General features: G+C 52.4%; 1 protein-coding gene across 1 annotated transcript; it reads right to left on the bottom strand.

Moving 5' to 3' along the window:
* Positions 1–1110: 1110 nt before the first annotated feature.
* LOC148778354 (indolethylamine N-methyltransferase-like) lies at positions 1111–5897 on the bottom strand. Its single transcript, XM_088832339.1, has 3 exons — positions 5654–5897; positions 3573–3780; positions 1111–1657 (listed from the first exon to the last, which is right to left on the bottom strand). The coding sequence occupies exons 1-3, from the start codon at positions 5895–5897 to the stop codon at positions 1228–1230; spliced, it is 882 nt and encodes a 293-aa protein (XP_088688465.1). The 3' UTR covers positions 1111–1227.
* Positions 5898–13028: the final 7131 nt, after the last annotated feature.

Genomic DNA, 13028 nt, shown 5'->3' with positions numbered 1-13028 from the left:
GTTTTTCTAGAGGTGTAACTCAGGTCTTCCCAAAGCTCCAATTCTTGGTCACGTGGAGGGGGCAGCCTGACTACCTGCTCTACCTCCCCTGGTTTAGATGACAGCTCCCTGAGGCTCCGTCACCTTCATGGTCCCTAGTAACCTCACTTCACAGATATTCTGGGGGAGCACCTTTGGTTTCCCTCCAAAGCCCAGGGTGATGGGCCTATGGGGTGACCTCAAGCAGAATAAACAAGGGGCACAGGGTCCATGGGCTGATTGCAGACCCCTGCTCCCCTTGGGTCTTCCAGGTCCCACCTGTGCCCACTTCCAGCAGCTCCATCTCCCACCCCGGTCCATGATCACCTGGAACTTGGTGCCAGTTCTGACTCTGCAGTGGACTCCATGAGCCACCGGGGACCAGTTACCTTTCTCCCACGTATCGGTTTTCCCAGAAGGGTAATAGGAGTTTCTCCTAGAAATCATCCAGTTCTTATGGATGCTTTTGTCCTTTGAGAACCTGCAGTTCTGTTCCTCCAGCTGAAGGGCCAGACTGCCCAGAACCGGCCCCACGCTTCAGCTCATGGGCTGTGTGTGTGAGCGGCACATGCTCCTGGAGGCTCTTCCCATCCCCTTGGCCTGCGCTTAACTTCCAGGGACCAGCCCTTCAGGTCTTTGCCTGAGCCTATCTTCCCCTCATACCCACAAATTGCCAGACTGGAAATGCTATCCAGTTGATGCAGTACCCCTGAACCAACCCTCTGGGAGTTGCTGAATAAATGTCCCTGCTCTCTAGGATGGGTGACATCCTGACAGGTGATTCCAGTTCCCACCATGGTGATGGCCTTGGTGGCCCATCTTCATTGCCTGCCCACTTGCCTACCTTCTTTGCTTCCTTAATTCCTGTTGGTGTTTCCTGGAATCCTCTCTGACGTGATTTATTTGCTCTCAAATCCTTGTCTCAGGGTCTGCATCAGGGGGTGGGAGACCCAAATCAAGACAACATGTAGCTGGACCAGTTTATTTTTCTGATTTTTGGTGCAGGATATTTGGTGCAGGAAAGGGGTGTGGGAGACAGATCCCTGGGTTGGGGGCAGGAGACCCTGTTTATTAAGTATGACCTTGGGACATAGTACTGAGAATGAAGGGATGGTGTTCAGGCTGACTCTGCAGTAGGGGGCTCCAGACTTACTAGACTTTGGGACTCTGACTTTTCCCTCTGGGCAGGCCCTGTCTGCCAGACTGGCCTTAGGCCCCGGGGCCCTTGCGGGCAACCACAAAATAGTTGCCTTCGTTGAGGCAGTAGGCCTCTGAGTAGCTGATAGGGCTGTACTGACTCTTTAGCACCTGGCAGCCGGCCTCCTGCAAGGCCTTCTCCACTGTCTCCTTCTCCAGCCAGACGCCAAAGAACTTCCTGGAGCCCACCATGTAGTCATGGCAGCGCAGGGCCACCGCGGTGACCAAGTGCCCGCCTGGCTTCAGAAGACCGACCAGGTTCCGGATGGCTGCCCGGTAGGCGTCCACGTCACGGCAGGCGCACTCCAGGGCCAGCAGGGTCAGCACGCAGTCTGCTGCAGGCACCTGGGCCGACCCCAGAGGACGGGGCTGGTTCACGTCACACGTCAGTAACCGCGTGACTGTCCTTCGGAGCCGGGCCTCCTTCTCCTGCCACTTGCTTCTGTGAGGGAGGGTCAATGAAGTGACAATGACAATTAGGACAGCATCCCCCCCTCCCCAGGGTGGGCTTCCCATGGGCCTATGAGGAAGATCATATTTCTCCCATTATATAGATGAGGAAATGGAGGCACACAGAGGTTGAGTGATTTGTTCAAGGCCACACAGCTGATAGGTGACAGTGCATTTCACATCTGATTCCTCTTTCTTCCTCTTCCTCCTTTTTACTGTCTTTCTTTTGAAAAACTCAACTTTAGCATATTGCATTATTATTTTAAGTTGTAAAAGACATATAACAAAAACCTGCCATTTCAATCCCTTTGTACAATCCAGGGGCATTAATTGCATTCACAATGTGTGCAAAGATCACTATTGTCTGCTTCCAAAACTTGTTATCAACCATGCTGAAACTGTGTACCCATTATGCAATATATGTCCATTCCTCCTCCCTGTAGCCCCTGACCCTGGAAATATCTTTCTTTAAACCAGCTCTTTCCCACAACTGGGCCTTTGCCCTTGTCATCCCCTCTGCCTGACTCTCTCTTCCCTGACTCACCCTCTTTTCCAGATCGTCTCATCCTTTCTCCCTCACATCTCCCAGGGAGTTCCTGGAAGTGTTCTTTCTTAGAGGAGAGGTTTCTCTTGTCATCTGCTGGGGACTGAACTGAATCCCCATCATATTCATATGCTGAAGCCCTAACGCATATGTGGATGTATTTGGAGATGAAGCCTTTGGCAGGTAAATAGAGGTAAATGAGATCATGTTGGTGGGGCCACTCATGATGTGATTTGTGCCTTTTACAAAAAGACTAGAGAACCAGCTGACTCTCCCTCTCCTTCTTCACAGGACATGGCCAGGAAGATGGCATCTACAGGCCCGGAAGAGCACCCTCACCACGTTCAAGTACTGATGCTGAGCTCCCAGCCTCCAGAATGTGAGAAATGAGCATCTTTTTTCAAGCCACTGCATCTATGGCGTTTTGTATGATGGCTCAAGGTGAGAAAGACACCCTCCACCTAACACAGCTCCCGTACTTCTGTAGGCCCCTGCAGCTAGAGAATCTTCTCCAGAACACTTGTTTTTCCCTGAATCCCTACCTCCATCTATTTTGGTGACGTTGTCCTCTCTTCTAGAATATGAGCTCCGTGGGGCACAGACTTTATTCACTGTGCTATTCCCAGTATCTGGAAGTGACCTGACTGTCAGGATGCTCTCTGTGAATGATGGCAAGAATGTGTGAAGCCCAGGCTGGGTTGATGCAGACCTGTGCTCAGAGACCCTGAGGCCCTGTTCCACTTCAGGCTGCCCCTGTCTGTAATTGGGTCAGGCCCCCATGGCCAAGAGATGGGGCAGGAATTTAAAGTCTGGTCCTTGTCCTGCTCTAAGGTGGCCTAGAGGTAACTCTCCAGGTCTGGGCCTTGGTTTCCTGGACTCTGGTTTGTGGATCCCTCTCTGTGAACTGGATGGGGAGAGTTTCTGGAGAGCGTGAGTGCTCTTGGTCTCTGGGACTTGGTAGCAGTGCTGAGAAGACAGATGTGGGAGATTCCAGGAAGTCCGTCTCTTCCCATCACAAGTGCCCCTCGAACACCAGGTACAGTGGACGCTGAACCACTAGGTTTGAGAGGAAAGGGATCTGCGTGTGCTAGAGCAGTCAGGGGAGCTTCCAGGAGGAGGAGGGACTGAGTTAGGTCCCACAGCATGGGTGGGATGCAAGACATGGAGAGCAAATCAGGCAACTGAAGCGTCGAGCACAGGCAACTCTGAGGCTGGAGGTGGGACTCACTCAAAGGGAGGGAGGTGCTCTGGGCCAGAGACCCAAGTGGGTTCGGAACAACCTAGAGGGAGATGGTCCGTGGCGCAGGGTTGCAGGCTCGGCCTCCGGCCTGGGGGGTGGGGAGAAGGTGGTGACTGTGGATACCTGTCTCCCTCGAGCTCACACACGTATTGCACGGCTGGGGACCAGTCATAGGCCCCGGGCTCCTTCTTCAGCCACTTGTCCACCTCCCGGAGGTTGAGCTCCGAGTAGTCTGACACGATGATCTCCCGGAAGGCCTCGCAGGCCGAGAGCAGCTGGTAGATGGTGGGGCCTGTGCCGACGTCGATCAGGATGTCGCCTCCCACGCCTCCTGCAGGAGAGAGCGTGTTCCAGGTGAGGGGGACAGACACCCAACTGCATGCCAGTTGTGGTGGATGGAGACGCCAGGCTGTGCCCTTTCCCCAGGGTGATCCCAGGGGAGCCAACCCTGCCTTGGGCAGAACCTGGACTGTGTGAGGAGTCTAAGCCCTATGCCTGGGGCTCAGGAGGGTGGGAGAGGAGGGTGGGACACAGGCTGGCACACGCTGGGTCCCCTGCTGCCTCAGGGTTGCTGCTGGAGCTCTGGTAGGACAAGTCCTGCCCTTCTGGGCAGCTTTCAGATTGAGTTCTTGGTAGAAGCTGGTGTATTGGCAAGTCTTCTGACTCTGGCTTTAAAGCAATGCTGAGAGTGACCCCACAGCGCCCCCTCCCACCTCCTTGCTGCAAGGACAGAGCTTCTGATAAAGGATGGGAGCTGAGCCAGTGGGTCCAAAACTGGCTCAACTGATCGCAGAAGGCAAGAGGCTCTTGTGCTGAGTTGGGGGAAGAGCAATATAATACATCACCCTCCTCTCCCTGCTTCCTCCCTCCATCCTCCTCCATTGAAACCAGTCCATTTTCCAAGGCTTAACCCCAGTCCTTCCTCCAGAGTCTCCTAAGATTTCTCTGTGAGCCTTAAGTTTTCATTTGTCTGCATTTCTGTGGACCTTGCTTGATCCCTTTCTTGACATCGAATATAGAGGGCAAGGTTTGTTGATTGACTGAGTAACCCCCTCGTTGTTCAGTGCACTCCCTGACCAACTATGCAAGACAGCCCTGCATGAACTGATTTTGAGATTTTCTGCTGCCACTGACAGGTGGTCTGACTTCGGCTGGCCACCCTGGTGTCTTCCACCTCAGCCTCCCCTTGTGTGCACAGAAGAACTCAATATCACTTATTATGGGTGATAATCTCTGCCTATTCCTCCCAGCCTGACACCTCAGAGCAGAAATTTGTAATCTGAGCTCTGTGGTTTGGCTTTGGGTACCCATGAACCCTCTTAATTTTGTGTAAAAGATTAGGAGTGTTTCTGTGTTGTGTATATACCAGATCTTTCATCAGGTTTTTAAGGGGGCTCATGCTGCTGCTGCTGCTGCTGCTAAGTCACTTCAGTTGTGTCCGACTCTGTGTGACCCCATAGACGGCAGCCCACCAGGCTCCCCCGTCGCTGGGATTCTCCAGGCAAGAACACTGGAGTGGGTTGCCGTTTCTTTCTCCAATATGTGAGAGTGAAAAGTGAAAGTGAAATCGCTCAGTCATGTCTGACTCGTAGCGACCCCATGGATTGCAGCCCACCAGGCTCCCCCGTCCCTGGGATTCTCCAGGCAAGAACACTGGACTGGGTTACCATTTCCTTCTTCAATGTGTGAAAGTGAAAAGTGAAAGTGAAGTCGCTCAGTCATGTCTGACTCGTAGCGACCCCATGGACTGCAGCCTACCAGGCTCTACCGTCCATGGGATTTTCTAGGCAAGAGTAGTGGAGTGACTTGCCATTGCCTTCTCCAAAGGGGGCTCATAAACCCAGGCTATAAAGCTGCTTTTAGGTTACTGAAGGGGAGACAAGCAGTATGTTCATATCTATTGTCTTCTATCCCTTCCAGCATGAGTCTATGAGCCCCACAGTTCAGGAGGTACCTTCTCAGTTCCCAGCGCAAGAAACTGAGACAGACTGTCAAAGATTCAGGCCTGGTTCCTGGGCTGCAAAGGCCAGTGCTTGGGTTCCACTGAGTGGCCACCCAGCAACGGTCCTCATGGATTCACAGGTGGGCTGCTTTTGCAGCATCCTAGGTGAGAGGTGTCCCAGAGGACAGGTCCCCTGCCACCAAGAGCCCTTCCTGTAAGGCGCAGCCCCATCGTCTCCCTGAGATGGAGACCAGACACTCACCTGGAGAGAAAGTTTCAAAGAGATTATTCAGGTTGAATTTCAAGATGGCGTTTTCAGCTACGGTGCCTGAATCAAAGGCATAGTAGGTCTTTAAGTAGTCCTGGGGGTTGAACTCTGTCTTGTAGTCCTCTCCCGTGTACAGTTTGCCCTCCATTCTGGCTGCGGATCTTGCTGCGTCTCCCACTGCTGCAGTTCCCCATATATCTACCCTCTTTTCCCAGGCCCTTCCCATCAGGAGTTTCATAATCTCATCAGACAGACCCTCCCTCCCAGGGAGAAGCTGGGGTTGCACATCATGGAGTCAGGTCACATGTTAGCTTTATGGCTGGGGTTTATCTGTGTGGTAATCATCAAAGCACAGAAACGCCAAGAGGATGGTCAACAAATGCTCCATGGGGGGTCTCCCTATTTTGCTTCTGAGACGTGATGTTTTGAACGTAGATGCTGCTGGCAGGGGTTAGATTTGGGAGAGGATGAAGCAGAGGGTCTGGGCCACAGAACCAAGAGAGAGACACAGATGTGCAAAGAGAGATAGACCAAGACAAAGGCACGGAGAGGTCCAGCCTCTGGAAGGTCAAGTATCCTTTTCTCTTTGGGTTTGCTGGGTACATGAAACCCAGAAAGGAAACCCTGTAGGGTGGCAAATAGGAGGCAGAAATGGCTAAAATTTCACGGCCTGAGGTCAGTGAATTTGCTGTTTAAAGCTGTTTGTCCTGAACTTGGTTAAATAGTTCCTCCTATCTTTAATCCTGTTTACTCTATTTTCTTAATCCACCTTTTATTTTGCTGAGGATAAAAGTAAATGTAACCAGGGCCACCCAAAAGGCTGAGAAGCCTCTGTTTGCACAAATCATTTTTAAAGTGTTGGCATTCAGAAACAGAACGCGTGATTAAATTTTGTGGAATTTGCTTGCATGCACAGTCACACACACAAACACACACAGAAACTCACACACACATAACTACCAGTAAAACGGGGAGAAGATGCACGAGAGCAGCGGGTTGTATAAAAAAGACAGAGGCTGGACTTCTGAGTAGGTTTCAGATTGATTTCTTCATAGGAGCTGCTTTATTTCCAACAGTCTTCTGGTTGTGACAACTTTGTGGTTGTGATACTGTGTTTTGAAAGATGCTACCATTATGCTGTCATTAAAACGTACACAAATCTCTCTGTATTATTTCCTATATCTGCGTGTGAATCTACAAAATAAAAAGTTTTATGTTAGAAAAAAAGTGTTTCCACTAGGAAAAAAACAAAACAAAACAGTGTTTTCAAATCTCTTCCCAAAATTCACCTCAGATCAGAGATTTCAGGTAGCCAACTCTAATGTGTTTTGCAAATGGGCAAGTCTGGGGCCCTGGTCTGCAAAGTCTGCAGAGTGTGTCCCTCCCCCTCATCCTCTGCCTGCTTTGTGACAAACTGTAGAGTAGATGTTGAGACCTATTCACTCCTTGGAGATTAGGAAACTGAAGGTGACGAGCCTTTCCCAAGGGGGTCCTGGCAGCAAGTGACGGGGTCTAGGAGTAGATTCTGTAAGGTCTAAAGTACAGGCGCCGTAGGCTGTAAGGAAAAATAGCCCAGACCCTGAAGAAAAATAACAGGCTTTAATAGCAGTGTGCTCTCAGGGAGAAGCCACTGACCGCAAGAATGGCCATGAGGAGTTCTGCCCCGAACAAAGGCAGAGTGCGGTTTTTATGTCTTCGGGCAGGAAGTGACATCATATAACCTGGACAGGCCTAAATAAGGCAAAGCTCGGGAACGCGAGATTGTGAATGGTCAGCTAGTCGAGGGGGCGAGACCGGGTTGGTCGCTCTGGAGTCAGGAAGGAGGGTAGATATCGGCAGGGGGTTGTTACGTCAGAGATTCCTCAGCGGTTTGGCGGAACTTTTTCCCTCCGGCAGGAGATGAAGAGGGGAAGAAGGAGCCAAGATTGCCGACGGGAAGGGGAAGCCAAGAAGGCCACCAGGGTCCGACCTTACAGATTCAAGGCCAGCGTCCAAAGCCGAAGTGCAGACTCACTCCGAGTTTATTGTCTCCTCATCACACGATGAATCTAGCTGGATCCCTTAGCCGAGCTGCTCAAACTAGCATGCCCAGGAATCACCCGGGGATGCCAATAGATGCAGACTGTGGTCCTTGAGATGCTACATCTACAATATCCCACATAATTCTCAGGAGAACTGTTCCTGCCTCCCTTTGGACATGTCTCCTTTCAACATGGATCACAGGGACCTGGGGCACAGGCAGCCAGGCCTGGAACATTCTCATAACATATTGCTTATACATTCAGCTGCTATTTATCGAGTGCCTATTGTGTGCCAGGCACCATTGTAGCCCTGGGGAACAGAAGAAATGAGAATCACTGCCTTTGTGGATCTGAGACCCTGTGGCGGGAGGCAGGCCATAAACGGATGATTAAATCAAGTCATAGGAAGTCACATGGAGGTAGGTGCTCTGCGGTGAAATGAAGGAGAGGAGGGAAGATTAGAGCGCCAGGGATGGGGCAGGATGGCCTAGGGATTACATTCTAATGTAAGCACGTCACTTGCCAGCTGTGGCAGCTTCAGCCAATTTCTTGACTTCAGAAACTTTGGTTGCCTTGACTGTAAAATCCAAACGAGGGCACCTAGCTCAAGTAGAAGGTCATAGGTAAGAGGAAGTCAGTGCCTGGCACATAGAAAGTGCTTCATAACTGACAACTTTTACTACCACCACCACCATCACTGCCAACAGAGACTCTAAAGCAAAGTTTTCCCAGATAATCCTTCCCAGGGCAGGTAGAGGGAGAACAACTATCTGATCAGATACCAGCTCTGTGGCAGGGGTACAGAGTTCTTGGCGGCTCTGTTGATTTAAGCAGATGAAGAGGGGGATAAATGTGCTTCTCCAGCCCCCACCACATTCAGAGTGCTTAATCTGACTCCCTTTCAGGATTTTAGGCAGGCCTCAGCGCATCCCTGCTGCTCTACCTGGGAGTTCAGTGTCTGGGAAGACTTAATTCACAGGGTGCCAGCAGTTGGTTTTGGCTGTGGGACTGGGGAGGTCACAGATTCTGGGAGATAGAGTGCTCTGCATGCAGGCTGTGTGCAGCAAGGTGGCTGGAGCCCTGAGCTGGGAGGGAGGCATGTCCTCTTTCCTCTGTGTGTGTGCGTGTGTGTGTGTGTGTGTGTGTGTGTCAGAGAGACAGAGGGACAGAGACAGAGGTAGGGGAGGAGGGGAGATCCCATTTCTCCCCCCTGGGCCTCTGCCAGGACACAATGTGGTGCACAGGTTTTCATCAAGGCGGACCGTTACCTGGAGAGCCTGCGGGTGAGGTGGCACATATCCTCCTGGTAGGTAGAACTTGACCTTCTAGGCTCCAAGAGTCCCCCTGGCCTCTTTCACCTAAAGGTGTCTTGGGGCGAGTTAGCCAGCAGTTGGGCCAGACCACTGCCACTGATGGGCCTGGGGCAGTGACCATTCAGTCCAGCTCCAAGGTGGGGGCCCAGATCTCATGGGCTCTGTCAGTCCCAGCTGGGACAGGACTCCAATTAAGACTCCCCAGAAGAGCGCCTTTTCCCTGAGGAACATTGCTGCCAAGTGGGGACTTGACACTTGATTTAGGACTTCAGCTGCCTTCTTAGCCACCCAGAAGCCTGTTACTATTTTTCAGTTACATGATATAATTCTACCTTGAATTTGCATAGCCTTTTGCTATTCTTTTTGAAGGCCTGTTCCAACAACACTGGCAGCCCTTCCCGGAGTCTATCAGCGAGAGTCTTCTTCTTGCCCCCAAATGGTCAGTGGAGGCCCCTTGTTATGTCAGAGGACAATGGGCCCAATGAGCCGTCCACACAGACAGCCCTGACCCACCAGAAACCCATCTCATTGTGGAGGGGGCCTGGTGATCCCTATTCCCCCTCGCCCATCCTGTGGAGAGTGAGTGCTCTGGGCTCAGAAATAGGAAGCCCAGGATGCTGGACTCTGGGGCCAGAAGCTGGGATGCCCACCAGGGCTGAGCTGAGCAGCTGAGTTGAACCACTCCTGGTGCTCAGGTATCTTCCGGGGTCCCAGTGGTTCACAGAGCCTGAGTGTGGGAGTCATGCAGATGCTGGTTTCGGTTTTATTTATTTGATTAAATAATGTTCACCTCTCCAGAAGCAGGAGGAGGGCAATGCAGTCTCTTTTTAATTATTCAGAGCATTATTTATAAGGCCCTCTGAGCGGCATCTCTGATCCAGGGAGACGCTGGGTTTTTCTTCTACAATTACTTGCCCAGACTGATCCCAACATCATCACCCTGCCCCAGCTCTGCTGCACCCTGTCCCCTCTCCTTGTACCCCGTGCTTCCTGCCTTTTGAGCAGAGCTTTGGAGGCACCGCTAAGCCTAGTCCTAGGCCTGGGTGGGAGTGGCCTTGGGCGGCAGCCAGGGACCCAGGCAGAGATGGCCCCCTCAGTGGGCCTTGAAAGCCAAGTCTGATCCTGTCACGCCTCTACTCAAGTGCCAGAGGTGAGTCTTACCTCGTGAGAGGAAGGGCCTGGGCCTTACAGGGGCCCTCTAGCTCTCCACACATGGGCATGAGGACACACACACACATACATAGGTACACGGACCTGTACGTACAGCATACCTTTCACAGCTGGCTCTGTAGGTATATGTCCCCTGTGTGCAGAAACACAGACCCTTGCATAAACAACACACAGGAATGCCTGCACTCACACACACACACACACACAAACACACACACAGAAATGCAGAGCCCTGTGTGAAGAGCATACCATTCACAGGCAGGTCTGCAGCATGTTCCCTGTGGGCACAAACACCTACCTTTGAGTGAACAAGACACAGATAACCACACACACATACACACACACACAAGCATGCACTTGCATAACTCTGCACCTGGAAATTGCCAGCCACTCACTCTCCCCTCTCAGGGTCATTACCCCTGCTCTTCCCTCTGCCAGGGATGCACCTGCCTAGACACCTGCCTGGCTCCCTCCCTCACCTCCTGACTCTAAGGTCACGGAGGCCCTCCCTGGCTGCCCTCTAGTGGACACTACTGTGCCCCACCAGGCCCCTTCCTTTAGGCTGTGCGCCACCGAGATGAGGTGGAGAAGGAGCCCATGCCACACGTTCCCTCCACCATCTCACGTCAGGAAGGATGTGACCTATTACACTCAAGGCCACAGAGCTGATGACAGGTTCAGCTGTGCCTGGAATCCAGGCTTCCCAGCTCCAGGGCACCGGGTCACCATTCAGCTTCAAGCCCAAAGGCTGCTCCCCATCTTCGAATTCTCAGTTTTCCCTGCTGTGAATTGGGTGGTTGACTCCAAGGCCTTCAAGGGGCCTGGCTGCACTGGGACTCCCCTTTCCCGCCAGCTCTTGGGAAGGCTGACAGCAGGCGGGTTCCATCCATGGTGGCCTCTCTGGAACCACTTTGGAATTCTGTTCCCCTTCCCCCCACCCCATCCCTAGCACCACACTGCAGGTATGGGGGGTTATTTGGCTGTCTGAAAGCCAAATGCTGGGCTCTCTTAATGGACTTCAGAAGCTTCCTGCCTTTGCTGCTACAGTAGAAAAGATTTCCTCCTTTGTGATATTTAAAGAAAAACAAGCAGTTCTGCTTTTTGAGGTCTAAAAAGGGACTATAACTCCATGGGGGGAGACGCGGGCGGGTAATTTACTACTGGCAGAATTGACAGCGGACCTCTTTCTCAGATCCAGAAGTTATTATTACAAGGAGAAGCTCGTTGTTTAATTTCCCACATTTCAGGTACTCTACCAACAGCGGGAGGGAGAAGGCAATGGCAAGCCACTCCAGTACTCTTGCCTAGAAAATCCCATGGATGGAGGAGCCTGGTAGGCTGCAGTCCATGGGGTCACTAAGGGTCGGACATGACTGAGTGACTTCGCTTTCACTTTTCACTTTCCACTTTCACACACTGGAGAAGGAAATGGCAACCCACTCCAGTGTTCTTGCCTGGAGAATCCCAGGGACAGGGGAGCCTGGTGGGCTTTCGTCTATGGGGTCACACAGAGTCGGACACGACTGAAATGACTTAGCAGCAGCAGCAGCAGCACCAACAGTGGGAAACGGATTTCTCCCTTCCTTACAGATGTGTCCCCTGATTGTCTGTAACCCTGTGGGTCCTGTCAGGTCTCAGCTGGGCTGGCCTCTCCATTGGGCATAGTGAGGTCTGCAGAGTAAGGATTTCCCGGCCCTGGTCCTTCTGGGAAAGCCTCTGACCCTCACCTCCACCATAGCCACGGAGAAGCACCCTCTTTTGCTGCTGGCCCTCCCCTTCCCAAGGAAGGCGCATCAGGCATCCTGACATGCCAGACCCTATGTATTCAGACCTTTCCTGCTTCTCCATCTTCTTATCCACTGAGTTAACACCCACCAGCCACCCAGTCTTTCTGATCTGAGCACCCCACCGCTGCCCATTTTCCCTCTGCCTTAGATCATACCAATCTCTTTGCTAGGATGATCAGACCCTCTCCATGGCCGCACCTCCAGGCCTTAACCCCTAGTCTAGCCCCTCTGCCTCTGGAAACCCGCCACACCCACACCAGCTCCTGCAGGAGTCCTTGATGACCCTCCCTGGGCCCCAGCTCTTTCCCCTCTCTCCTGCTGCTCATTCTCGCTGGGCCTCATTAGGGCAGCCAGCCACACCCATGTCACACTTGCACCTTCAGCCTGCGGACTAAAGGGAGGGCCCGAAGGTACTCCCTCTAGACTAAGCACCCCCTGGGTGCTGGGCTGCAGCGGCCCTTCTTGTCCTTCCTTCAGGAGCCCTCAACCTCTGCTTGCACAGCCCACAGTGATGCGGAGCTCACTCCCTTCTCCCACACCCATGCACACACTCCCCTGCCCGCCTCCTCAGCGGAAGAATGCCTGTCTCTCCTTGTGTCGAGCCCCGATTGTGCTCCTCCAAGGAGGATTCCTGCCGCCTGAGCCCTTCCTGCTTCCCCAGACACCTTCTGATGTCTGCCATCATGAACTGAAAACGCCGTGTTTCAGCTATGTTTTGTGTGATAACAACTTCCCCCAAAACAAGAAACCAGAAACAAGATACATTTATTATTATTTTGTGATCCCGTGCTTTGGCTGCTCAGGGCTCCTGGCCAGGGAGGGTTTGGCTACTCCGCGCTCTGCTGGCGCCTTGATAGGGCCGACGTTCTGGGAGGCCTCACTCACGTGTCTGGCAGTTGCTCCATATTGGCCTGGGCAGTGGCAACGGCACAGCCACCAGGATCCAGAGGCCACCAGGCTTTGCACAGGCTCCAAACTGCAGGATTCCCCAGAGCAGCCAGACAGGAAACAAGCTCTAGTGTAGGAAGACATTGTTTTTATAAAAGACTTTATTGTTTAGCACAGTTTTATGTCCACA

This window comes from Moschus berezovskii, chromosome 3 (assembly GCF_049115385.1).
Source record: "Moschus berezovskii isolate FMDL1 chromosome 3, NW_MosBer_1.0, whole genome shotgun sequence".
Classification (NCBI taxonomy): Eukaryota; Metazoa; Chordata; class Mammalia; order Artiodactyla; family Moschidae; genus Moschus; species Moschus berezovskii.
This window is presented reverse-complemented; position numbering and strand designations above follow the sequence as displayed.